The sequence below is a fragment of the Leuciscus leuciscus genome (genome assembly GCF_965113295.1).
Source record: "Leuciscus leuciscus genome assembly, chromosome: 7".
Taxonomy (NCBI): Eukaryota; Metazoa; Chordata; class Actinopteri; order Cypriniformes; family Leuciscidae; genus Leuciscus; species Leuciscus leuciscus.
Window position 1 is genome coordinate 4,235,118 of NC_138731.1, and position 27,646 is coordinate 4,262,763.

Genomic DNA, 27,646 nt, shown 5'->3' on the forward strand with positions numbered 1-27,646 from the left:
TCCGTGCTGACATGAGCGGTGGGTCCATCACGCTGGACATTAATCTAGGACGTCCAGAGACCAATCCGGTGATGGGCCTGATGGGTGGCATGACGTGATCCTCATCCGCGACACACACAGTGAATAGTGAGCCAACAGTCAAAGCAAAATCAAAAAAAGCACTCAGTGATGAACGTGGACCCTCATGTCTAAGCTGAGATTGCAATGGTTGATTAATGCCATCACAAAAAATCTCAATCAAGATAATGTCCGGTAAATCAGAATAATGAGCGAAGGCTAAAAACTCTCTAATATGGTTCTCTAGTGATTGTGAGCCTTGTTTGAGGGCAAACAATAGTCGTGTAGTGTCCATACCTGACAAATGTCCATCTGAAAAGTTGCTGGATCCTTGTGCGGTCGAGTATTCTGTAACAGGGCGAACAAGACGTGAGGCGTGCGGATCCATGTGCAAGCTTTTATTTATAAACATTTACATTTATTCATTTAGCTGACGCTTTTATCCAAAGCGACTTACAATTGCTATATATGTCAGAGGTCGCACACCTCTGGAACAACTAGGGGTTAAGTGTCTTGCTCAGGGACACATTGGTGTCTCACAGTGGATTCGAACCCGGGTCTCTCACACCAAAGGCATGTGTCTTATCCATTGCGCCACCACCACATGGTAAACATGGTAAACAGGCAAGGGTCAGACAACGGTAAACAGGTATGGTACGGGCAAGACACAAGAGAGATCCTAGGGCAAGCGTGGGTCTACGATCGGTGAACAATATCCAACAGGGCAAGGCAGAGAGATAATCCAGGTACACAAGCAATGATCCAAACGAGGGGCAAACAGAGTCCGAAGGGCAAGGCAAAGGGTTAATCCAGGAAACACAGGCAGATATCAAAACAGGCAAGGCAAGATCTAAAACAACTGAGTGGGCTTCGTAGAGTAGCTGTCACTAGGATATGCGCTATACAATACTCGACGATCACAGAGAGAATGTCCAAGGCTTATAAAGAGTGTGTGATTGGGTGATAGTGATTGTGAGATAGTTCTCAGCTGGGAGCGTGATTAGTGTAATCAGCTGTGTGTGTTGTCCGTGCAATGGATGATGGGAAATGCAGTCCAGTGTGCTGTGTGGTGTGAGATTCAATATGATGGAGAAGCGACCTCTGGTGGCTATCGGGCGGAAGGCCACAGACCAGATTCGTGACACATGGAAACAAAAATGCTGCGATGGATCTCCGGCATCACGCGCTTTGACCACATCTGTAATGATGACGAACGGTATGCAACGGTATGGTGTTGCCTTAATATCTAACAAGCTACGTGAAGCCATGCGCGTAGTTAGTTTTTTTTATAGCCCCGGATCTCAAAAAATTTAATTTATTGATAATTATTATTTTATTTTTTATAATTTTGTATTTATTTTAAAAAATTGACCGGGTCTTTTAATCTATCCTTCGGAATCAATCATGTATTAAAGACGATTAAAATGTGTTCAAGCAGATCAAAGTTACTATGGTTACTATGGTTACAGCATGCTTGTATTTAGAGTGCGCACCAGAGGAGAGAGCCTGAAAGAGCCATCGGTTAACTTACAGCTTGAGCAGCATTGTTGTTTGTGGCTTCTGGTGGTAGCTATTATGGACATTAGACACTTTTTAAAAAGTAAAATAAGGAGTCATGAACAATACGAGGCGGATGAGAGGCAAGAAGAGTTATCTACTGGCGCCGTTCCCTCATCATTAAGCTCAGGTCGGGAAAGGCTCTTTAGCAAACCCTGGTCTAACTTACCCTGTACTCACTGTGGTATTAATGCAGAACATGTACTGTATATATAAAGTACGTGGGACCTTACTATTTCGCCTATAGCTAATCCATTTTGTGAGCCATAATCCGTTTCTCGTGAAGAATGTAGATGAAGTAGCCTATACATCTGATTTGGCGACTGAAACACGATGTGTAAATTAACACGCTTTATTCCCCTCAGATGGATAGCTAGCTAGATATCACGGGCCGTATTACAGGAAGAGTCTAAGATAGGATTTTCCCCAATTGGTATTACCGAAGCAAATACTAAATAACTTTAGGAATCCAATCTTGCTTCATCCTATCTTATTTCAGGTTAGGTAATCCTAACATCGCTAGCATCGTAAGTGAATAGCGCATCAGGCGCGAGTGATTTCAATGCAAAGACGCGTCCTCATTCGCACGTCAAGTTCGCGCGAATTGAGCGTCTGGCTGTAATATGACTAAAATGCCTGGTGTGGTTCTAATGCACAACAAAGCAAATCTTTCACATAAAAACTCGATTTTAATATATGAGAGATACTCATTTTGTATTGAATGCTATTTATTCCATATATATTCTAGATTATATGAAAGATTATTATTTGAATGTAAAACAACAAACACTTAATGTATAAGAACAAAAAAAAAAAATCACAGGACAGGTTTCACTTTTGGAGGTTGGCTCCATTTATTATCAAAACAAGATTAGGTGGGTGCGGGCGAGGGTGAAAGAGCAGCCATGTAAACGAGTTATTAAACACTATCTGGTGGAAAAGTAAAAAATAGGACAGCTTAACAGTTCCTAAAGTTAGGAGAGTTTATTTAAGATTTTACAAAGTTAGGAAGATTCTGTAATACACTTTTCCTATCTTAAGTTAGGAAAATATCTGTAATGGCCTTATTCCTAAATCAGTTCCTAACCCTTATTACAATGGTTACCAAGCAGTTAAGATTGCCCCAGTCTACCATACTTTACTTTTAATAATAAGCAGAAATGTCAAGTGAGATTTCTAGCAGCAAGGTGGGCTGCTGCTTATAATAATTTTAAGAACGACAACTGCTCCCGGCAGTTCTAATATAATTTAAGGGTAAAATTCAAATACAGAACAAAAAGTACACAGACAATATGTAAATAGTAAACATGGCCGTGTAAGAAAGGACATTCAGTTGCATTAATATTTACAGGATCTAGGTTATAATGGTGATATTGCCTTTTGAAATTTAGATTTTATACTAGTAGTCAATAATGGAAATTGTATCTAGCAGTGGCAATAATAATCAAAATACATTTATGTATATAGGAGGATTTAATTAGACACATGGCATAACAAGTACAAAATAAATAATTGTAAACTAATATAGGACAATAAAACAGAAGAAGAATACAGTTGATAGAGTTGCTGTGGATAGATAAAAGTAGAGGGCTTGAACTTGTCGTTTACTGTTGCTTTACAGACGAGCCAGGGAGGAGAGATGAGGGAAAGACAGGAGAGAGCTCTAAAGAGACAGATTTAGGAAGCCCAGACACAGGTCCAAAGCAAGTTAAAGATGTCCAGTTTCCTTCCAACCATTTTGGACTTCAGAAAAGGTCCTTTCAGAAGAGCTGGTACAACACTTTTAAATGGCTTGAATATTCAGTGAGCCAAAATTCCACCTTCTGTTTCTGCTGCAGATTGTTCAGCAAGCAGGAAGGTAGGCTCAACAAAGACGGTCTGGCCTCTAATGGCTACACCAACTGGAAGAGGGCTTTAGATTCGTTTAGGGACCATGAGAAGACTGTGTTACACAAGGCCTCCATGGTGGCATGGATGAGCTACAAAGCAAGCAAGATTCATGGTGACGTTGCTGAGCAGTTACAAGCTGCTAGTGTCGCTGAGGTTTGCGAAAGAAGGGAGTATCCCCGCCGCATTGTTTCAGTTACCGCCTTTCTAGGCAAACAGGGCATTCCCTTTCGTGGCCACAGTGAAACGGATGACAGCCCTAACAAAGGGAACTTCCTTGAATGTATGCAGCTGCTGCAAAAGTTTGACCCTTTCCTGCAGGCATACAAAGCTCCTGCCAATACTACATACCTGTCACCTTCTTCTCAAAATTAATTAATTGGATGCTGCTCCATGGAGGTCACAGCACAAATAATTAAAGAAGTAAAGGAATCAAAGATGTATGCGGTAATGGCAGACGAAGCTAAGGATGGGCACACAGAGCAACTTGTTGTTTGTGTGCGATACGTTTCACTTGAAGGTGACATCAAGGAGAGATTTCTTTGCTTGCAGAAACTGGATGGCTATGGTGCAGAAGCAATCACAAATGCTGTCGAGCAAGTTCTTGTCTCAAACGACATTGCTGAACTGAAAGTGGTGGCCTAAACATATGACGGTGCAGCAGTGATGAGTGGATCTGTTCGAGGAGTGCAAGCTCGTTTCCGGGAAAAGCATCCAGAGGCTGTCTATGTGCATTGCTATGCACATGACCTAAACCTGATCCTTTGCCATACTTGCAAGGCCATTCCTGAAGCCAGTGATTTTTTTGATCTGCTTGAGAACCTCTACTCTTTTTACAGTGTGTCTATAGTCAACCATGATCAGTTTGCTGCCATTCAGAAAGAGCTCCACATTGAGCAGGGAGAGCTTGCACAAATATCAAACACCCGATGGTCATGTCAGTTGCGCTCTGTTAATGCACTCCTGAAGAATTTTCCTGCCGTCATGAAATCCCTCCAGATGATCAAAACACCAACAGCACTGGGTCTGCTTTCAAAAATATCTAAATTCCCTGTGGTCTACCTGTTGGTTGTGTTCAAAAAGTTGCTTGGCATCACTGAAGGGTTTCACAAGGTTCTTCAGAAAGAAACCATTGACTTGGCACAGGCAGTGCAAAAATGCTGTCCATGACACCCTGGTCAGCCAGCGAACTACACAAGTGGCTGAAGACATCTATGCCATGACAAAGACAACATGTGAGGAGAACAACATCCAGGAGCCCTCTTTCGGTCAAAGAAGGAAACAGAAGAGGATGGAAGACTTTGTTGTGGAAGTCTCCTGTGGATCCAGCTCAGACCTGCTCAGTAATTCAGAACATCTCAAGCAGAGGCTTTTCTATCCTTGCATCGATCGGATGACATATGAGCTGGGAAATCGTTTTTCCAGTGTTGGGAAAGAGGTCATGATTGGCATTCAAGCATGTCACCCAGCCTCTGATACCTTCCTGTGCATGCAGTCTCTAGAGAAACTGGCCTCGCATTACAACATCCAACTAGTCCCAGAAGAGGTCTTGGTGGCAAAAAGCTTTTTGAGCAGGAAAGGGCCAGAAGCCATCCCAGACATTCTGAGTGTGTTCAAGATCCTTGATCCCATGATGTTCCCATCATTGAAGGTGATCTTACAGGTGGCCATTACCATTCCAGTCAGTAGCTGCAGCTGTGAGATATCGTTTAGTGCTCTCCGCCGACTACATACGTGGTTGAGGCGCACCATGGACCAGCAGAGAATCAATGATCTGGCAGTGTTGTCCATTGAGAGAGACTGGGCTAAGCCCCCAATGTATCAAGACCCTAGCAACGCCCCTGCGTGAAGCCCAGCTTCGTTGGTACGGCCATGTCCTGCGCGCTGACAGTACAAAGCTTGCCAAAATTGGCTTCCAGTTGGAAGTCAGCGGAAAGCGACCGAAGGGACGGCCGAAGCAGCGGTAGCTCGACACGTTGCACAGCGATCTCAAGCTTACCGGTTTGCACCCCAATCAAGCCGATGAGCGTATCAGATGGCGCCAGCGATCCAGAAAAGCAGACCCTGCTACTATGTGGGACAAACGCTAAAAACAAAGAAGACGTCGATGTACATTTTTTCATCCTGATTATGCTTGTTCAGCACTTTGGCAAACAATTTCTGTTTTTAAAAAGTGCTCTATAAATAAACTTCGATTTGATTTGAACATGTAACGTTACAAAAAAAAAAGAAAGAAAAAAAAAAAGAAGAAGAATCAAGATTTCAGATAATGCAAAATGTAATAAGGTTCAGAGTGTCATTTATTTTATCCCTTTAGCATAAATGCTGATGTAAATACATTGTGTCATATGTAAATTGTTATGATATGTTATGCTTTTGTGTGTGTGTGCCTTCAGGTCGTTTCTGGACATGGTGAAGCTGTTTGTGTTCAGTTATTTTTTCTGGATGGTGTTATGTCTAATCTTCATCACTGGAACCACAAGAATTAACATCTTTTGTCTGGGTTATCTGGTGGCCTGTTTCTACTTCATGCTGTTTGGAGGCACATTGCTGCTGCAGCCGGTGCAGTATGTGCTCAGACTGTGGGACGGTCTCATAGTGTACACCTGTGTGGTCATCAGCCTCAAGAACATGCTCTCAGTAAGCACATCTCTTGAGTGTTTCGTCATGCCCTGTGGCATGAGACTGTGACCAATAGAGGTCGAAAAATTTAATATAACCATGCTATGCCACTCTGGGAAATTCACCCAGAGAATAACATCATTTCTGCCAATTAAAGGCAATTTCTATAAGGTCAACGATAGCACAAAGGGTTCAGAGATGTAGTTTTTGAGTTCATATGTTGATTAAATGCCATGCACGGATAAAATCAGATCAATAAATAGATATGGTTTTATTAAATCCCAAACATATAACCCTACAGTGGATGTAAAAAGTCTACCCAAGAAACAGAAAGGAAAATGGAGAATAATGAGTGTAGCAGCTGCTGTTCATGACAGTAGAGTTTGCTATCCTAGGTACCACCAAGAGTTTTGTGAGTTTGAAAAGCATATTGGATTATAGCACGATAAATACACTGAAGCTAAACAATTTAGGACCTTATAAGTAAATGGCAATACTTTATAATTGATACAAAACTTTATCAGCTGCATTTTGGATCACTTGTAGCTTGTTAATTGAGGATGAAGGACAACCAGCTAGTGATGATTACACTAATCTAGTCTAGAGGTCACTAATGCATGAACTAGCTTTTCTGCATCAGAATCAGAGAGCATGCTCTGGAGCTTAGCGATGTTTCTGAGCTGGAAGAAGGCTGTTTTTGTAAGATATGAAATATGATTATCAGAAGACAAGTTGCTGTCTATAACACCCAGGTCTTTAACTGTAGAGGATGGAGTTACAGTACATCCTTCTAAATGCATATTGTATTAAATATACAATACACTATATACTTGTAAATATATAAACTTCTGTGTACAGGTTTTTGGCCCAAAAAGTAATGTCAGTAGCACTTTATTTTACAGTCCTGTTTCCCATGTTCACACTATGTACTTATTACTATTATTACAATAACTGGGTTATAACTAGGTACTAACACTGAACCGACCACTAAACCTAACCTTAACCCCTGCCGTTACCTTATAGTACTCAGTACTTTCTTAGGTAGGTACAAGTAACTGTAAGTGCAACTGTTATATATCTTATCCGAATTTAAATGAAGAAAATGACTGGTCATCCAATATTTAACAATCTGTCAAATTGGATAATTTCGAAATTTCACCTGGTCTTGAAATATTTTTCAGGAGTATCATCTGCATACAATGGAATCTAATCCCATGTTTTCTAATAATATTACCAAGAGGCAGCATGTATACTGAAAATAGCTTGTTATTCCTCTGAAGTGTAAGTACTTCTTGTGTTTGTGTGTGTGTGATCAGCTTGGCTCTTGTGCTTATCTGGAGAGTCTACAGAAGAACGGCTGTTGGCTCATTCAAGCTTTTAGCATGTTCTGCACCATCAAAGGCTACAGTTTACGTGAGTAACCTAATGGAAAAGGATTCCTTGTAGAGTCATCATATCATTAGTCAAATTATATCATTATACTGTGTATATACATATCATATCATTAGTACACCACTGGAAATGTCATATTTAATTTATATTTTCAAATATATAAAACTTAGCATAATGGGAAATCAGTTGACCAGAGGCATTACATCAATTAAATGTGTTATATGATTAACATATGTGTTTGTATAGCTAAGCCTGACAGTCAGTGTGAACTGCCGGAGGGTGAAGCTGGTATCGTCTGGGACGCGATCTGTTTCACTGTGCTGTTGGCTCAGAGGAGAGTCTTCCTCAGCTACTACTTCCTCTATGTCGTGTCTGACCTTCAGACCTCAAAGATCCTTGCTTCAAGGTATTCAAGGACATCTGACAACATCTAACCCGTAAACATTATTAACAACAATAGAAATGTAAAAACATGTATGAAAATGATCACAATAATTTATTTATAGAAAAAATGTCAAAAAGCAGTAACAGAGTAGTCTTACATAATATACCATCTAGGTTTATTCTAATATTTCTTTATTTTAAGAGGTGCAGAGTTGTTTGAAGCCAAAGTGAAGAAACAGGTGGCAGCAAGATTGGAGATGGAGATAAAATCTGTGGAGACACTGAAGAAACAGTATGGAGACATTTTATTATTATGTTTTTGTTACCGATTAATGAAATACTTTAACATTGTAAATACGTGTAAAGCCGGTTTCATTCTTGTCCCACAGGATGGAGAAAATCAAGTCAAAACAGAAGAAAGCTCCTCATGAGCAAGAGACATCCTCTGCTGTTCATCCCGAATCCTCACATTTCCCCAAGCAAAATGGTAGCCCACTTTGAACAGATATTTTAATATTATATAGTTAAGATGAAATCCACATGTTGGTATAAACTATAAATCGTCTTCTCACCGGTGCTTCTTTCATCTGCCAGACCAGATCACAACATCACCAATCTGAATAAAACTTAATGAACATGATCAAATATTATATGATCTCTTTAATGTAAAGAGTGTCCTGACGTGTCTTTGTGTGTGTGTGTGTGTGTGTGTGTGTGTGTGTGTGTGTGTGTGTGTGTGTGTGTGTGTGTGTGTGTGTTTGCTTATGTTCAGATGGGGACTGTGGCTATGATCTGTTTGAAACTGACAGTGAGGAAGAGGAAGAGGAGGTGAAGGACAGGACACAGGACAACATTTTACCTAAGAAGAAAACTGCTTTTCAGGTATAAAGAGAACATAAGTATGCATTCACACAATACTATTCACAAAGAACACAATTTATAGGGATAAATAGATTCATATATTAAATAAATCTTACTACATTGTAGGGATTCTCACACGTGGCACCAAAACATGTTTTGCGTTTTAGTCGCATGTCACTTAAGTTGAGTGTGAGTGTCAGATGAGCCTTTCATTATTTAATTACAGGAGTAACACTTTAGAATAATGGTCCATTATTAATAAGTAACTATGCAGGAAGTAAAACAGGACAAATGATTAGTACTACATTAACACTTCAGCTACTACTATTTACTTCATTAGTTAATAGGTGATTAGGTAATTATTGATTACCTAATAAGGAACTATCTCCTAAATTCGATATTACATACTGATTAGTTAAGCTTGTTTCATATTAGTTAATAGTAGTAGCTGAAGTATTAATGTAGTACTACTCATTAGTCGGATTTCCATGAGAATGCTCAGAACTCATGATTCAATAAATGTTAAAAACTGTATATTTCACTACATGGTGGCAGCACGAAAACCTGCATCTTACCTTATGATCCTCAAATGTAGTTTGGCGCTCAGGAATAATGCCCTAATCTATATTCAGTTTTTCAACGATGTCTGCGTGTGTCACATGAGTTCAGCGACATGCTGCCACGTCACTCGCTCCGTGCGAAATCGGCTTTTGAAATATATAAATTTCTTTGTCACAAACCACATTTGGCAACATATAAAAATGAAATAATCTTTAGAGTAATTTTATGAATAAAGGTGGAAAATTAAAAACATGTTGAGAAGCAAAACTTTATTTCATGTTGTGGCAGAGGGTTCTGCAGCGCATTCAGCACTATAGTTCCCACGGACATCAACACGTTTGATAAAATTAACACAACTACTAAATCAACACCATGATAAATGAATAAAGTGCTTAAGATGTAGAAAATGCATGTGATTAAGTTAGGGTGTGGATATGGCAGAGTTAAGGTATCTTCTGGAAAGATAAAGTGTTGATTTTCTGAAACTAATAAGGGGAAGATCCTTATTAAGCATCAACAAATAAATGAAAGATTATGTGTTATCAACTGGTATTATCTATATAACATCTAATGTAAATTAGAAAATCATATTCTGTTCATATACAATGCCAAGGTCTCTAGAAAGAGGTTTGGTTAAGTAATTCCACGTGGTCAAATAAGAATTCTAGTGGTGACGTCTTCCACTGGTTGTGCTGGGTAACGATGAAACCTTGAACACGAACACTGGAGCAACAAAAGGGCCCAAAAATCTGGAACGTGCAGATGAGGCCCTGAAGAAGGTGCAGAAGGTCATTGACAATCTGGAACCTGCAGACGAAGGTACTCTAAAGTGGAGGTTTTCTCGCCAGTGGAGCTTAACCTTGTGGCAAATGTGTCTGTATGTCTCCTGCCTCCCTGGGCCAGAGACTCAGAGCTTGGTCAGTCTGCTTTTGTCTCTCTGGCATGCAGTCTTGGCATCTGTTATTAAGACTCTGGATGTAGTGTGTCTGTTAATGTCTCTTTCCTCACAGACTGGAGACTCAGAACGTGGCCGTCTCTGTCGCTGCCTCACAAGCTGTAGAATCAGAGCAGGGAATCTGTAATGTCTCTCCTGAAAGACCGGAGACCAGAACTTTGTATTTGTTAATGTTTCACTGGACGTGCCGCAGACTCCAAACTTTGTATCTTCTATTGCTTTCCACCACTCTGGACGGACACTCAGTATCTGTTAATGTCAAACATAATGGGGAAAAAAATGAATAGTCATCCATGTATTCATTTGTATGGTAACATTTGAATTTGTGTAAGATGTCTAACAAGCCTTCAAACATTACAATCAGCAAATCCCAAACCAAACTGATTTTCATTTTATTTTTTTGTAGTGAGGGTGTGATCCTGAATCCATTAAGTTTCTCACAGATGTCTTTACATGTCATCAACAATGTAACAGATGATAATAATATATTATTTATAATTATTATATATTATTTGATAATAATAACAACTAAATAATTAACTCATAACAGTATAGTGGGCCGATACGGAAGCAAATACAGCTACTGGTAATATTCTCTTTCACCAACAGTTGGCATACATGGCTTGGACGTCAGGTGCCAAGGCGACCCTGAGAGACCATGAACTTCAAGAGGAAGAAGAGCAAAGAAAAGCCAAAAGACAGTTGCACAGACAAGAGGGTACAGTTTCTGAACTATGCTTGCATGAAATACCAAGCTTGTGCTTGACTTGTGGAATTATTACAAGGTTTACTCTGTGTCTTAAATTTTCTGTGTAACCAACTGCTCGTTTGATCTCATTCAGGAATGATTTGAGACAGCACTTCCACTAAATATCACTTGATCTCTCTGATTCTTTTTTAAATAAAAGAAAGTCTATCTTTTCTGATTTTATATTTAAACTAGTGCTGTCAAATGATTAAAATATTTAATCGCAATTAATCACATTAATGTCATAGTTAACTCGCAATTAATCGCTCATTTTTATCTATTCTAAATGTCCCTTGATTTCTTTTTGTCCCATTATTTTTTTTCTCATTTTAATGCTCTTATCAACATGGAAAAGTGGATCGGCAAACTTTTTTTTTTTTTTATTGAAAACAACATTGACTTATACTGTAGTGTTCAATTTCACACTAACATTCACACTCGGAGCAAATAATCACATCAGAGAATTTCGCATCAGCTGTGCTTGGCCATCCAGTGGTGTTTCAGACTGGACGCGCTGCGATGATCGCTCAGTTCACAACGACAGAACACACAGATCACTTTGGTCTTGTCAATGGAATCATTTGGCAACTTTTTAAAAGTAAACTTTCCATTCAGGATCTTATTGGCATCCATTTCGGCGTCTCACGCTCGCCATCCACTCAATTGTAACGCTAACCTTCTACTCTTCGGCCGGCTCGCAAGCCCAAACAAGTGTGTGCGGCCGGCGTGCCTGTTGTTCTGTGTCCGGTCTAGCTAGATCCGGTGTGGTGGTGTAGTTTTTCTAACGTTACTAGTTGTTGCAACAGCATGTGAAAAAAACGACAAAGTTTGCTAGGCCAAAAAGAACGTAATCTCGCGATAAAAAAATTGACGCCGTTAAAATGGGTTTGCGTTAACGCCGTTAATAACACTTTTAACTGACTGCACTAATTAAAACATATAGGAAAAAAGTATAGAACAGAATCTTCCTATCTTACAGTAATTCTTAAGTTGGCTGCTGATGCAACAGAAACCAGCGGCACCATGAAGAGAATGATTGGGTAAAGGATAGATCTATCATCTAGAGTTTCATGACAGAACTTTGTATTAAGAAGAGGATCTATGACTTCTGGAAGCATCTTTTCAGTAGAAAAGGATGACAGGGATTGATCCTCAGGGATATAGTGCAATGTCCGATCCAACACTGTAACTGATGGTTGCATGGTCATTATGGCTGTGAATCTTTGGGTAGACAGCGAATTGATTCAATTCACGATTCATAGGTTTTCATTTTGCAAATCCAGAACGATTCACATTAAAATTCGATGCAATTTGATTAATGATTCAATTCTGCATTTTTATATGCATTCATAGGATTATTTGCAAGTTTTTGAAAGCGATACAGTTATTGTCTCAGTGTAAACTACAGAAACGTGAATATGTGAAAATAGTGATGATGTGCATGCGTATTACATGTTCAGTCTATAGGCACATCATTTATTTACAGAGTGACATTGCCATTGACTGGCCAGGCAGCAGAATTCAGCATTTTTTGTCGTTTTCGTGAATCCATGTGAACGGGGACACACCCTAAGTGTGACAGACAAGAGAGACATACAAAATGTCCAGAGCGGCCAGGATTAAAAAACAGGATTGTTTAACCGTATATAAAATGATATATAAATTATTTGTAAATTTGATAAATGCCATCGTCAGTTTTTTGAAAAAGTTTAGGTAAATACCTGCCCATAAAGGACTTCTTTGCCACTATAGCAATGTTATAGATATTTTGTTAATTTCTGGTAATCCTGCTTCCCCAATGTCCAGCCCTGTACAGTTGCTGCATTATGTATATACTGTCTTTGTTATACTATCTTATAGCATATTTAATATATATTTCATATTTAACAAAGTGACAGGGTGCTGAGAAGGGTTTTATCCAACATATACAAGGGAAATATCCATGAAAGCATGTAAATGTATATTAAGGAAGTGTTTATTGTTATATCACAGCCATGGAGAAAGAGGAGTCTGATGAGGAGCAGCAAGAGGAGCTCAGTCTAAATGAAGAGGAAGACAGAGGTAAAGCTGCTGTAATGTAATATCCTTCTATATTAATTAAAGACTATAAAGGAGAACTTGTCTTTTCTTTTACTAAACAGTAACCACAGCTCCTAAGTTAACACACCTGAGGTACAACACGTAATCTCCCATTTGCAAATGCTCCCCCAGATTTCTGTTCAATATGGGTTGACTTCTAAATCACTCGTAACAAAATTGACTGAGACTGTTTAACATATTAACAGCGGCTTGACATTGTGAGTACGGTATTGCAGTAAATGTCATTGCATCTCTTGCCTCCTTATCTCACTGCTCAACACTACATTGGTGGCTAAGGAAGAAATAAGATAAAGATAGATAAAGATGTCAACCATAGTGTGAAAAGTGTCATTTTGGCAGCTTGAAGAGATGCTCTTTCTGCTGTGATGTTTTGAGAATACTGAGACTTGAATTCAGTACTTTTGTAGTACAACATGCCTTTTTGTCAAAAGACACAACAGTCTGCATATTTAAAAAAAAAAATATTTAATTTTTTTTTTTTATAAGAACTTGGAATGGAATTATCCTCAACCAAAAAATTATATTGAGTTAAAGGTACTTAATACCTTGTAACATAAAAAAAAAAAAAAAAAGATTACTCAAAAAAATTCAGTGCTCCAACTACTTGCATTGTACACCTGGAACCAGTTAATCTTATCTATTTCAGTTAAAGTCCACAGCTATCATAGCACATGCTAAATGGAGCTTACTTATGGGGCCCTATCTTGCACCCAGCGCAAGTGACTTTGTACACCGACATATGTATCATTCCTATTTTGCACCCGCGCAAAACGGACTTTTCCCTCCACAGAAGCACGTCGGTAAGTTAGGAAATACACTTGCGCTCCCGGGGGCGGTTCAGCGCAAAGAGGCGGCGTGTTCCGGCGCAAACGTTCCCTCATGCTATTTTGCAGGTTTAGAAAACAATTGCGCCACTAACCAGGAAAAAATAGTTTAAAGTCAGTGGCGTGTCATTCATATGCTATTTTAAGGGCGCATGCTTGGCCATAATCAATGTAGCGTGTGCACAACGCACATACACTTTGATTCTCTCATCTACACAGAAGCAGCAGTTTTCATTTTTGCAAATCATACATTATTACGATAGATAGATAGATAGATAGATAGATAGATAGATAGACAATTTATTATAAAAGCATACATCTAGCTTACACATTTACCCAAATTATCATACGCCTGTTTAACCGAAGTTAATTTGGGTGGGTTTCTCCATTTCAATGTAACTTCTCTCTTTTACGGCCGTGACGAGAGCGTTGCTCTCCTCGGCTGTGAACCGCTCCTGGCGTGCGCCTGGCAAATCCGCCGTTACAATAGCAATCCGCCATGGAACAAGCGCGTCTGCTCTTAAAGGGAATGTGAGATGACGCTCTGATTGGTTTATTTCACGTTACGCCCAAACCACACATTTACATTTAAATTTACATTTAGTCATTTAGCAGACGCCTTTATCCAAAGCGAACACCTATGAATAATGAAGCTACTTCAGACCAACCCATTTTAGATTTACGCCGGGCGCAAGAGTCATTTATCCCGCCGGGAAAATAGCAACAGCGCCGAGACCCGCCCACAAAGTTACTTGCGTTTTGCGCTTGACACTTGCGTTTCAGATCGTTAAAATAGGGCCCATAGAGTTAATGTAGTGTTCAGCTTCATGTATCTACTCTTCAGGACAATGGTAACCACAAAAACTTCAGTCTACTACCCAAATTCCAAAGGTATCAAGACAATTTTATTAAGTTACAACAAGTTTTGTAAAAATTCACTTAACACAGAAATTTTTATTTAAATTACATACAATATTAAGTTAATGTAATGATCAACATCATGAGCCACATTTCTACTGTCGGGCCAAAAGCGAGCTGCTAGTGCGGGCCAGGGCCAGTCGTGTTTCCACTGTCACATCCGGGGCTTGACGCTTCTGAATACCTTGGCCCGAAGCGGGCCAGTTTATCTGTCAGTACGTCCCACCTCTTTATACAAAGGAAGCTCCAGAAAAGTCTGATATTCATATTTAGCTCCGCATGTGTCATAAAATAAAGCATCTCTGGTTTTTCTGGAGCTTCCTCTGTTTCTCTGACTGAAAATATAACTGTATTGGGAGAGAGTGCTAAAGCTCCTCAGGTCGTATTTTTGGTGGCATATTTGTAGAAATGATAATTCTTTCTAAATGTGATTTAGATTTAAGCCATTGCTACTGTCCTGTGACTACAAATAAACAGAAACAGACGCGAATTTAGTACGTGTGTCCTCTTTCTTTTGTGAAATAACGGTAAACCACTTTATTTCTGTGTGATGTGCAATCTTGACACAAATGAATTCATTATGATCAATGTATCACTTTTTATTGTAAACGTGGTATAACATCGATGCTTGGGTTTTAAGTCTTTAACTAAACAACAAAAATGGCAGCAAACGGTCGCTTTTATAATGTTTGTTTGCGATCTCGCTAGTTTCCAGTGATTTCTTTCAGATTAGTTTTTTTGATAAAACTTCCATTTGTTGGTGAAATGATGGGTTTGCATTATTGCATTAATTCAAGTTGGAAACACAACTTAATTGAATTAGCAGGTTGGAGAAAAAGATTCAGATTATAGAAATTAGCACATATCTTGATCATTAATGCACATATGCATTTAATCATTGATATTTTAATTGTTTTCTTTAACCATTTTTCTCTCTTTTTCTTGTAGAGCACATATTTAAGAGAATTCTTGACACAGTGAAGTTTCTCTGGGTTTTCCTACTCTATCTTACTGAGGATGCAATATCAGGTCTGAAGTCGCTCTGTAAGGACAGCTTGGACATCTCTAAGGTGCTCCGGCTTGAGAAAACTCTACTGAGCATTCAGCAGAACAAGGTGATGTTAACATTCAGCCAGTTATATTTTACTCCATTGCACTGAAATGAAAGAATGTTTCGATGATGATTATAGCAGGGGGTTAAGGCTTTATTTCCCAAAATATGGAGTATTTCTGAACATGAGATGCTAGGAAAAAAGGGGGTGGTGATGAAAATGAAACCCATGTCCCAACAGGACACCTCATCACCTATTTGTCAGAAGCATGTTTCCTTAACAGACTTGACTTCATGTCATGACTTCAGCCCTATGAAGGGCTGCTTCCGTCTGGACAACCGAGTGCCTGGCTGACCTACCACACTGGCCAATGCATTTAGTTTAACATGCCTGAAAATATTAATTTTTTACTGAAATATTACTGATTAATAATATGTATAAACATATAGACACAAGAGTAAAACAGTGAGCAGGATTTTTTTTCTCTTAGTTCTATAGTAGGCTATATATAGACCGACCAACCGACCCCTTTTTTTTTTTTTTTTTTTTTTTGGCTGTTACGGTAAACCAAAATATTTTTAAGGATGGCCTCAGTAGGCATCGCTTGGCACTGATTACATTTACACCATCAGCTGTCCAATGCTCTCTGTCTTTCAGAAGCAGACTGCGGTTGTGTTGCAGCATCTTCCATCTCTTGTAGTTCAATGTCTGTGTATTCTGGTTCAAATAAGTATGGTTGGTTAAAAAAAAAATCTAATCTTCATCTACATCGAAATCTGCGGACATATTTACGAATACAGTTTTACATAAAGCGCGCGTCTTCATCTGCTTGTAAACAGACCGTTTTGCGCTCCCGGCAATGTCGGGACGTCATCTTGTACAGTAGATGGCGATAATACTCCTAAGGAGTGAGCAGCCAGTAACAAGTAGTAGTAGAAGAAGAACGCCGTAATCTCAGTTCTCGCGCATGCGTCGTGGCGCTCCCGTGAACTCTCGTCAGAGGCCCACATTGAAGAACACTAATAGTTGAATAAAGTCGTTATTTTTGTTGTTTTTTCGCACAAAAAGTATTGTCGTCGCATGATAAACTTAATGTAGAGCCACTGTAGTCACTTGGACTATTTCAACATTTTCTTCACTGACTTTCTGGGCCGGCGAGTTTCGGTCCCTCTGGAAGCCTATGGAGGAGTGAGATAGCTCTCAGATTTAATCAAAAATATCTTAATTTGTGATCCGAAGATGAACGAAAGTCTTACATGATTGGAACAACATGAGGGTGAGTAATTACTGACAGAATTTTCATTTTTGGGTGAACTAACCCTTTAAGTAGAAATTTTGGGTATCTATACTTTACTGGAGTAATTATTTTTCAGACGACTTTTTACTTCTACTCCTTACCTTTTCACGCAATTATCTGTACTTTCTACTCCTTACATTTTAAAAATAGCCTCGTTACTCCTAGTTCATTTTGGCTTGTTTTCATTCCGGCTTGTCGTCGTTAAAAAAAAATTGGCCAATTACACAAACGGTTAATAGATCTGAGTCCCGCCTCCTGAGCACACATCGCTAAACTGATTGGCTTTGTGTTTTCTTTCTAACTTGTGAGAGGCTGTAGTCGGTTGTGCGAAGCGCCAAAACTCCTCCGAGTCCTAAGGAAACCTAGATGCGGTAAGCGAGGGAGAACGTTTTTTTTTTACAATATAATGACAATCGTAACATAACACTAACATAATCGTTAGTGTGTGTGTGTGTGTGTGTGTGTGTGTGTGTGTGTGTGTGAGAGAGAGAGAGAGAGAGAGAGAGAGAGAGAGTGTGTGTGTGTGTGTGTGTGTGTGTGTGTGTGTGAGAGAGAGAGAGAGAGAGAGAGTGTGTGTGAGCGTGATAGAGAGAGAAAGTGTGTGTGTGTGCGTGAGAGTGAGTGAGTGAGAGAGAGAGACAGAGAGAGAGAGAGAGAGAGAGAGAGAGAGAGAGAGTGTGTGTGTGTGTGTGTGTGCAACTCTACATTATAGGGTCAAAATATCCCCACAAAGATGTCAATATCCGAAATCCTTGTCCTTTTGGGGATTTTTTTTTTCTTCAGAAAACAGCTTATAAATCAGACTTTTGTTTTTTGAAAATGTAAAAATGCAGACAGTTTTCTGTGATAGGTAAGGTTAGTCTTATGGGGGGTAGAATACACAGTTTGTTTGTACAGTATAAAAATCATTCTATGGAAAGTCCCCATAAAACATGAAAAAAATAACATTGCTTGGTCTGTTGAAGACTGGTCTTGTTGAAATGAGAGGCCTGTTGATCAAATCATCCCAGTCTCATCAGCTGGACTGAAAGAAGTTTCAGTGCTCTTAGGAAACTGAAAACATGGCTCAGAGGTCACAAGTGACACTTGACAGTATTGCTGTGTGTGTCGTGTCCAACAGGACAAACTGGACAGTATTGATGTGAAACATATGCCAACAGTTCATTTCTGTTAAATGATTAGTTCACTTAGTTAAAAATGAAAATTCTGTCATCATTTAATCACTCTCGAGTTGTTTCAAACCAGTTTCTTTCTTCTGAACACAAAATAATATATTTTGAAGAATGTCGATAACCAGACAGTTGATGGTAGCCATTGACTTCCATAGTATTTTTTTTTCCTACTATGGAAGTCAATGGGGTCCATCCACTGTCTGGTTATCGACATTCTTCAAAATATATTATTTTTTGTGTTCAGCAGAATAAATAAATTCATACAGGATTGAAACAGTTTGAGGGTGAGTAAATGATTTTCATTTTGGGGTGAACTATATCCCTTTAATGAAAGATGCAGTGTGTTTGGCCTCTTCAAAAAGCAAGGAACAAGACAGTATTGCACTATTGCATTGCACTATGAGCGCAGTAAAGTTAAGTCTCTGTTAAACTGCCACCATGTCTTTATTAGTTATTTGTAACATTACAGAATTAATTAATTTACGTATTGTTAAGGTCAATATAGACTAAAAACCTTAATACATTATCCTATTAATTTCTTGATTCCTCCGCTTATTTAGCTTATTTATTTAGAAAATTAATTTTCTATGGGCATATATATGGCTGAAACAGGTAGCCTAGTGCATCATCCCAAATTTTTCAACATCAACATTTTAATATAATTATAGTCAAATATGGCCTTTAGAAAAATGTGTTTTTTTGAGGAGCTGGGGTAGTGCACTATATAGGCCCCTGTGGCGCAGCCTAAGCTTTTGTCCTTAATGGCATTTTTTTCCTTACATTACTTTTACTTTTATACTTTAAGTAGTTTTGAAACCAGTACTTTTATACTTTTACTTGAGTAAAAAGCTTGAGTTGATACTTCAACTTCTACAGAAGTCTTTTTAAACCCTAGTATCTATACTTCTACTTGAGTAATGAATGTGAATACTTTTGACACCTCTGCTATTTAATAACGTATATTATACAGGACTGTTAGACAGATCGTAAACTAATGAACACAGAGAATGCGAGCACTGTGAGCTCAGGCTCTGGTGTTCTCAGCGTCGTTAAAATAAAAGTCAGAAGAAGAAGAAGAGGCCGTAAAATCCTTTCTTGTAGTATGAGGTTACGCACCGGTGTGCGGGAATGGAAGGGTTAAAGCCAGGGTTCTCAAGTTTTATCAAAAGCTTGGAGTGAGATCACATGCGGTTAGGGGAGGAGCCCTAATGGAGGCCCGCCCCCGCCTGTCCCCGCCCCCCAATTTTACCCATTGTTCATAATTAACCAGCACAAATTGAAATTATAACAATTGGTAAATCTGATAAATGACAGAGCAATTCATCACATCAAATATACTATTTAATGTTATATTTCAAATTACAAATATACAAAAATATAACAAATTGCCCCTCGTGAGAATTTTTTTTGCATTTTAATGTTAAATCCATCAATCTGGTGCACTTTGAGAGTTCAAAATTAAAAGCTCCAAACTATATTCAGTGTGCAAATTAAACAAAGAAAAATTTAAACCTCTTTTAGTTACAGTGTCTATTTACATTACACCTACTACATAATAATAGTTATAATATTAATCCTATGACCGTAATAGCCATATTTTGTAAAAACAAATGCACTAAAAAATAAAGGAAACTTTCATAATTAGATTTGTACCTATTTCTATACTTGAAAGAGATAAGCACATGATCTTTTATTTTGACGCAAACTGCATCAAGCTTTTATTTTGGCGGAAAACATGGTTTACAAACGCCTCTCATTAAATTTCTAGTGAATTGCGGTAATCGTCAAATATGCAGATATGGAAATAATCTGTAACTGGGTTATGGGTTCCTACACTCATGACATGGCCTAAGTGTTTTGAAAGTAGTTATGCTTACCGCGGATTATTCATCTCTCTCCTGATCCTCCTCACTATCATCATCATCACAGGAGCTGATGAAGGGCAGAAAACATACTGTATATTTTGACACAGTTTACAGTGTCTGCTTTAAGGGCCAGTTTCTATTGTTTCACGCTATTTCTCTGCACATTCCTTGCATTTCTTCTCCATCTCGCTGAATATTTTGACAGATACACACTGACACTGCTGCACGCTCGCTCACTCGTTTAAAGTTGTGATTGGGCCAGCCCAGTGTCAATCAAGAAAAGAACCAATGGGCCGCTGATCTACATGTTTCATGGGCTGGTCTGTCAGAAAAAAAAAACCTACTTTTTTTTACCAATGCATTACACCAGCACAAACCCAGCGCGTTCGCGCGATGTTGTTGGTTACCTAGTAACGAACGTACGGTGCGTGCACACTTTGTGTGCGTGCGCCTCGTACACAACGTTATAAAGCTTGCAGGACAACTTGGTTGGCATTGCCTTTTCAGCGTGAGAAATACATGGTGTGGCGTGTGAGCGTGTGAACTGGTTGAATTGCGTGTCTCACGGCCAATGCGTGAGACTTGAGAACCCTGAGTTAAAGCCTTTCTCCTTGATCAACAGTTACCTCTCCTTCTTATACCCTGAGCAAAGCAGTGTTAAACATGAGTGGAATACCAACACCGAAACCGACCGACAGGAAACCAAAAGATGAGTCAGATGAGTAGTGATCAAGAGGGGGAGAAGAACATTAACATATTCTCCTCAATGCATGTTTAAGCAATAGTACCTATATTGTATATTAGGATACTTTAATATCTCTATTAAGTTCACCACCGTTCAGTTCAGTGTATAAGCTGTCAGATGAGACCAAACATGGCATAGTTACATATTAGAACACACTAGTAAATAAACAGTATGTAGTTGAAAGCATATGTCCTGTGAAGCAAATGGTACAGACGTGTGTGTGAGGTGCAAACGACTCAGAACCATCCTGTGCCTGGAGTGTCCCAACAGTCCTCGATCCACATACTGATGAAACCCTTGCACTAGATAGGCTTTAGCATACTGTGATGATGAAGGCCATTGTGCCACGTTTAATTCACATGTACTGTATACCTTTAAAAGGATTTCGGAAGTACTAGGGCAGTAAAGAGTTCTGCCTATATTTGCTCAGCCCTACAACCTTCTCAGGGAACCACCCTGGTGGATAGTTCCTATAACTGAGTTCCTATAACTACCTGGTGAGAAAACGCCCCTAACATCCCATGTCCAAATCGACAGAGTTAAAAATGATTTACATCCATTTGAATTCTTCACTGAATGTTGAATTTGAAAGTGCTGTAGTGGAGGACAAACATTGCAAAAAACAGCCTCTGCATTATAAACAGCACTGATGAGCAGAAGAAATAATGCCAGTGCCAAGAATAAATCGCATGCGTTTGCACCTACACATCATAACATTACTAAATATTATGACTATTTTCTGTAGTAAAGGTTTCATATAAAGTCTAAATGGAGAATCTATTAGATTTAATTGTATTACAACTGTGACAAGCTGTCGAATGTGGCTTTGTCAGGCTGTGATGTCAAGGAAATATTATTGGCTGTTTTTCTTCATGGTATATCATTTATTTTGCAAAATATTTGAAGTTAAAATGACACTTCTTACTGTTTAGGGCAGGGATGTCACTCATGAAAGTATTCACCAGTTCTACAAAAACTGGCTCTCCAGACAAGACACAGAGGCATCATTGGACAAGGCTAAAGAGGATATACAGGAAATAATCTCCACACCTCCAGACATGAGCAGTTACCCACGTGGCTACGTCAAACTCAACAGTGTCCACTCATGGGGCAGCAGCCTATCCAGGTATGCTAATAACATTATACTTGTATAAGTATGAGAATGCAAACTTGAATGGGGTGACAGAGAAAGTTTTTGTGTAGTGCTTACAGAATCTAGTGACCTCAGGATGAATATACTGAAGTAGAAAACAAACAGGGGGTACACTCCTGTGGTGTAATTAACTGGTAAAACAAAAACAACTACATACAAATATGAACCAAAGGCAGTCTCAAAAACGCGGTTTGAAATCGCTGGTGAGAGAGAGAGAGAGAGAGAGAGAGAGTCATACGGTGGCCGAGAGAGCTCAACGCGCTGCAACTGAAGAAAACACATGCAAATAGAAAAACACCTGCAAATTAAGAAAACATCTTCATCAGTTTCACAACACATGTGTGCTCCAAATACTCACAACACAACCAAATACAGAAACGCGCTGCAAAAGTTCACAACACAACCAAATCAGAAACGCGCTGCAAATAGGACAGAACACAACGGAAAATGTTTCCGGGGAAGCCAATAAGTGACGGACCCGACTGGGACGTGCTTACAGCTGTCTACTTTAATTTCATTTTATTTATTATTTTATATTTGTTGCAAAACATACAGAGATTACACGTTTATGACATACAACTTTGTATAGCCTACAATATACAAAATGTATTTATAATATGTTCAATGTCATAAGAATACTAATCAGAAAAGAACAAGCTGAAGACTAAAATAAATTAAAGAAAAAAAGATAGAGAAAAAGAACATGAGGGAAAGATATTAATATATACATCAGTTACATTGTACACATTCATGTTATGTTAAAATAAGTTTCATTAGAAATGTTAGAATGAAGGGTCCAAATCATAGACAGTATATAAGAGGTCCAAATATGAGACGGCGCTGCGTTGTCATGGGAACATCCCAGGTGAAAATAATGAGGCAATTACATTGGCTTTCGTTGCTCCCTTCATCAAGTCCGTTCCAAACGGCTACATAATGGCACACAAGTGCCCCGCTCCCTCCAAAGTGCCCACTTCAAGGGCTCTGCCGTCTCCCCTTTTAAGGGAGTAACGTTAGGGCATAGGTAATGCTCAAGAGCAATAAAAAACGTCCCAGCCGGGTCCGTCACTTATTGGGTTCCCCGGAAACATTTTCCGTTGTGTTCTGTCCTATTTGCAGTGCGTTTCTGTATTTGGTTGTGTTGTGAACTTTTGCAGCGCGTTTCTGTATTTGGTTGTGTTGTGAGTATTTGGAGCACACATGTGTTGTGAAACTGATGAAGATGTTTTCTAAATTTGCAGGTGTTTTTCTATTTGCATGTGTTTTCTTCAGTTGCAGCGCGTTGAGCTCTCTCGGCCACCGTAGAGTCACCTTTATAGGTAAAACCAGTCTGTTACCACTGAAAACCTACATTCCACAGTCTCAATTACGAATAAAAAAATAATAACCACAATATAACTTAAAAAATCTACAATAGTTCATACTTTTAACCCCTTAACTGTCACACCCCTTTTTGAGAATGGACATTAAAATGCACTATTGAAACTTAAATGGTTGTAATTCAAGAATGCTTTGGAATATAGACCTAAGTTTGGTAAAGAAAACACTCAGCAGATTATTACTGAAGTGAAAACACTTCAAAGAATGAAAGTATGAAAAAGTTATGGAAGTTTAAATTTACAGTAAATCAAATATACTGTACTTTTTTTTTTTATTAAATATATATCTATAATATTATCTAAAAAAAAAAAAATGTTTACTATAAAATTACTATAAAATCAAACCCATATATCTAACCAAGTTGTGTTCCAAATTTGAATTTGATATCACAAAAATTGAAGTTCCCATGAGATTTTGTTTAGGTGTAATACCAAAAATAGCCACCGGGTGTCATACATTCCATTGAATTTATTGTATGCATTCTGCCGTAACAGATAATACATTTCTGTCCAAATATCACTTCTGTTACAAAATATGGAACCTTGAGACTCAGACCTTTCTGACAATGTGTTTTGTCAAGATTAGAAAAGGTTTTGATCATAAATTATGAAACCTGATTACGCCCAAAAGGGGAGGAGCTGGATAAAATAATTTAGAGTACCGTTTCTATGGTAACGCAACATCCATTTTTTCACAGGATGAATTCTGAGTTCGTAAGCTTTCAAATGATACCTAATTTATGATAACTACTAAAATATGTGATGTAATAAAAAAAGGCGATAAAAACCGATAATATTATATTTTAGAGGATAATATATATATATATATATATATATATATATATATATATATATATATATATATATATTATACTTTTTAGAGGATAATATTATTTTATATATTTTTTATTGACAAATACTAGATTAAATGTTTTATTATGATTTTTTTTATCACAAAAACCAAAGTTTCAATTATTAAGTCAGGGATCACTGGTGATCCCAGATTATTTTAGTTCAAAATATGTTTGAGATTATATATCTCAATATTAATAACAGTCTGGTTAATTTTGAGTCTTGAACTATAAACTCTCAAGGGTTGGCTTTCTAAATGTATGTGTGTTATGTTTCTATTCAGAATTACTTATGAGCAGTAACCTTTTTATTTTGGGCATTTCATGTATGCAGCACTTGCCAAAATTGGGGGTGATGAGGAAGGGGTTAATGTGTAGTGTGTTAATGTGTAATGTGTAGTGTGTACGTCGACTTTTTGTGATAAAGGTCAAAACTCCTGTTATGATTTAGATTTTATGAGGTGCACTCTTGTCATAAATTTAGCTATTACTGTTCCTACATAATTTGTAACTAAAAACAGTGCTAAAATATCTATTTAGGAGTCTTAGACCTTTCCAACGATATATAGTTTGTCATGATTAGATTAGGATTTAATTATAATATAATGAAGTAAACTTAGGCGTCCCGCTAGCGGGACGGTGACAGTTAAAATAATAGATAAACTGTACATAACACTCCATATATGGCCCAAGTATTCTCGAACATTGGTAAGCACCCTATCAGTTTGTAATATGCATCTTCTATCCTGAGCTTTGATGCTACCAAACCCTTGAACATCTACAAAGGATCTAATGTATCTTTACCAAGCATATTATTTTTCCTTGTTTTCCAAATAGTGAGTTTACCAGTTCCAAACACAAAATTTAATAAAACCAACATTTTTTTACGACTAACATAATATTTTGGCCCAAAAATTAACAGTTGATGAGATAAATCTTCACCTAAAGATGACACCCATTGAGATAAAAAAGAAAACAAATCACCCAAACGTACACATTGCATAAAAAGATGAAAAATGGTTTCATTTTCAGAACAAAATGGACCATCCACCCCTACATTTGGATGTACAATCCTCCACTGTAAGTCACCAGTCTGATTATCAATGGGGCATTTGTACAGTGACCGCCAGCTACCTTTGTGGGATATGAGTTGTTGATAAAAAAAGTCGTTGATCAAAATTCAGCTCTCCAAGCACTTATAGTTATAGTTTGTCAAAAAACAAAGTAAGCAGTTTCAAAAATCGAACAGATTTTCATCCTGATGCTTAAAATGTGGTCAAGTTTTACACATCCATCAGATATCAGCCGTGATGACAAATTGGTAGAGCATAAGTGTCTAGAAGGTAAAATGTCACTCTGAATGTCATATTATGAAAATTAAACGGTTTGCGAACTCTGTATAATGTTGAATTTACCTTTGTATGTTTTTCAGCTGCCAGACTGATGACACTCTTCTAGTAACACGCCAGCCAACTCAAGAAGACTTGGATGCCCTGGATCTTACACAAGTGGATGCTGTCCAGAACTGCAACAGTGGAGATGTCCTGTCCCAGTAAACATCAGTTTCTTCTTTTTTCACTGTCTAACTCAACAAAATAACCACTTTCTGTGCCTTGTACAATAACTCTCTGTTAGCACGCACTTATACAAGAGTGTGTCATTTCTGTTGTTGATTCATTTATTCCTCATAAGAAATCCTGATTACAACGAAGAGCCGAAGGATCATGATGAAGGATTTGAAAAGATAACAGATGAATGGACAAATGAAGAAAACACACCTAACATTGTGCAGCCAGAATTTCCCGAACTGAATCATCTGCATGAGGGACCAAAGGAAGAGATCCAAGAGTCCAGGATGCTCAATCAAGAGACCAGAGCACTTACTGCCAGCGAATTGCTGCTTAACAAGTGAGACACACACACACACGCACACACACACGCACGCACAACATGATTGGAGACATCACTGCAAGTATCATAGGTAAAAAAGTGAAACCAACACACAGTTGGACTTTATCAGTAAGGGTCAGCGGGTTGTTCTTGGATCTGGTCCTGTAAGATACTTTCAGATGAATCGGCTCCACTAATATTTTACAACATATCACCTTTTTGAACATTATATCTTGTGATGTTTAAAATAACGAAGGCACCAATGTTCTTGACTATACTACATTTTATACAGTTAAACATACTCACTTGACTATCTATGTGCTGTTTGACTGCCAGGCAGCTTCGTTTAATACCCTGCTCATGTGTGTGCTCCTTAAAATGAATAGTTCACCCAAAGATGAAAGAGTCTTCATTTTTGGGTGACCTATTATGACAGCTAAAATAGTAAAGCGGAAAAAAATATGTATTAATATGTTACTTCTTTCAAGTAAAATCATTCAATTCCATCCTTCCGCCAGTAAAATAGTCCCTGGCATCTAAAAAATTAAATCCTAATATAATCATGACAAACTATATATTGTTGGAAAGGTTTAAGACTCCTAAATAGATATTTTAGCACTGTTTTTTTGTCACAAATTATGTAGGAACAGTAATAGATACATTTATGACAAGAGTGCACCTCATAATGTGCAGTGCTGCGGTTACTCAGGACCATGTTTGGAAACACTGCATCAGTTCACAAACACACACCAGACACACATTTTAATATGGTGGTTTTCAGAAGGCCGTTTTCTAATTTCTCTGTTTTCACTTCCTTTATACAGAATATTTGATATTCCAGAGATCGAGGAGTCTGAGAGATTCTACTCTTCATTACCGTCTGGTGTGCGTCTCATCTTTGCTCTCTACAATTTGATGGAGTCTCAGTCAGAGATGTTCTGTTACTTTGTGATTATCTTTAATCACATGGTGTCCGCCTCTCTGCTAACACTGTTCCTGCCCATCCTCATCTTCCTGTGGGCCATGCTGTCAGTGCCACGGCCAACCAAGCGCTTCTGGATGACAGCTATCATCTACACTCAGGTCAGCATCTCTCCAACCGCTGCAGCTGATGTTAAACATCATTGACGAAGCCATAATCATTAGGCCACAACAGCCTAGTAGATTTATAATGATTCGTGAAGCACCTAATTGCTCCTACTGTAAACACCACCCAAGGGGCATCAACTCAAAACAAGGGTGCAAAGAATGTGTGCCATCTCCCATTATGGAAAGGAGCACCAGTAACTTTGAGCATAAGTTCACATTAAATTGCAGGTGATTTTTGTTCTTTATTGAACAAAGTAGTCCACTTTAGACATTCAGTGATTCAGCGT

General features: G+C 38.4%; 1 protein-coding gene and 1 long non-coding RNA gene across 2 annotated transcripts in view; one reads left to right on the forward strand and one right to left on the reverse strand.

Annotated features, from left to right (window-relative positions):
• The window catches only part of LOC309503494 (piezo-type mechanosensitive ion channel component 2), a 127,433-nt gene that overhangs the window by 66,411 nt on the left and 33,376 nt on the right, over nucleotides 1–27,646 (forward strand). The window contains 13 exon segments of the mRNA XM_082176334.1: nucleotides 5,898–6,141; nucleotides 7,440–7,536; nucleotides 7,762–7,921; nucleotides 8,102–8,191; nucleotides 8,289–8,386; nucleotides 8,672–8,781; nucleotides 10,886–10,994; nucleotides 13,017–13,085; nucleotides 15,815–15,981; nucleotides 21,930–22,123; nucleotides 25,813–25,932; nucleotides 26,073–26,288; nucleotides 27,095–27,353. Of these exon segments, the coding sequence (XP_082032460.1) occupies nucleotides 5,898–6,141; nucleotides 7,440–7,536; nucleotides 7,762–7,921; nucleotides 8,102–8,191; nucleotides 8,289–8,386; nucleotides 8,672–8,781; nucleotides 10,886–10,994; nucleotides 13,017–13,085; nucleotides 15,815–15,981; nucleotides 21,930–22,123; nucleotides 25,813–25,932; nucleotides 26,073–26,288; nucleotides 27,095–27,353 (1,933 nt within the window).
• LOC309503588 lies at nucleotides 9,792–26,148 on the reverse strand. The gene is made up of 3 exons (XR_014207759.1): nucleotides 25,796–26,148; nucleotides 9,926–10,525; nucleotides 9,792–9,888 (listed from the first exon to the last, which is right to left on the reverse strand). It is a non-coding gene; the product is annotated as an uncharacterized lncRNA (long non-coding RNA).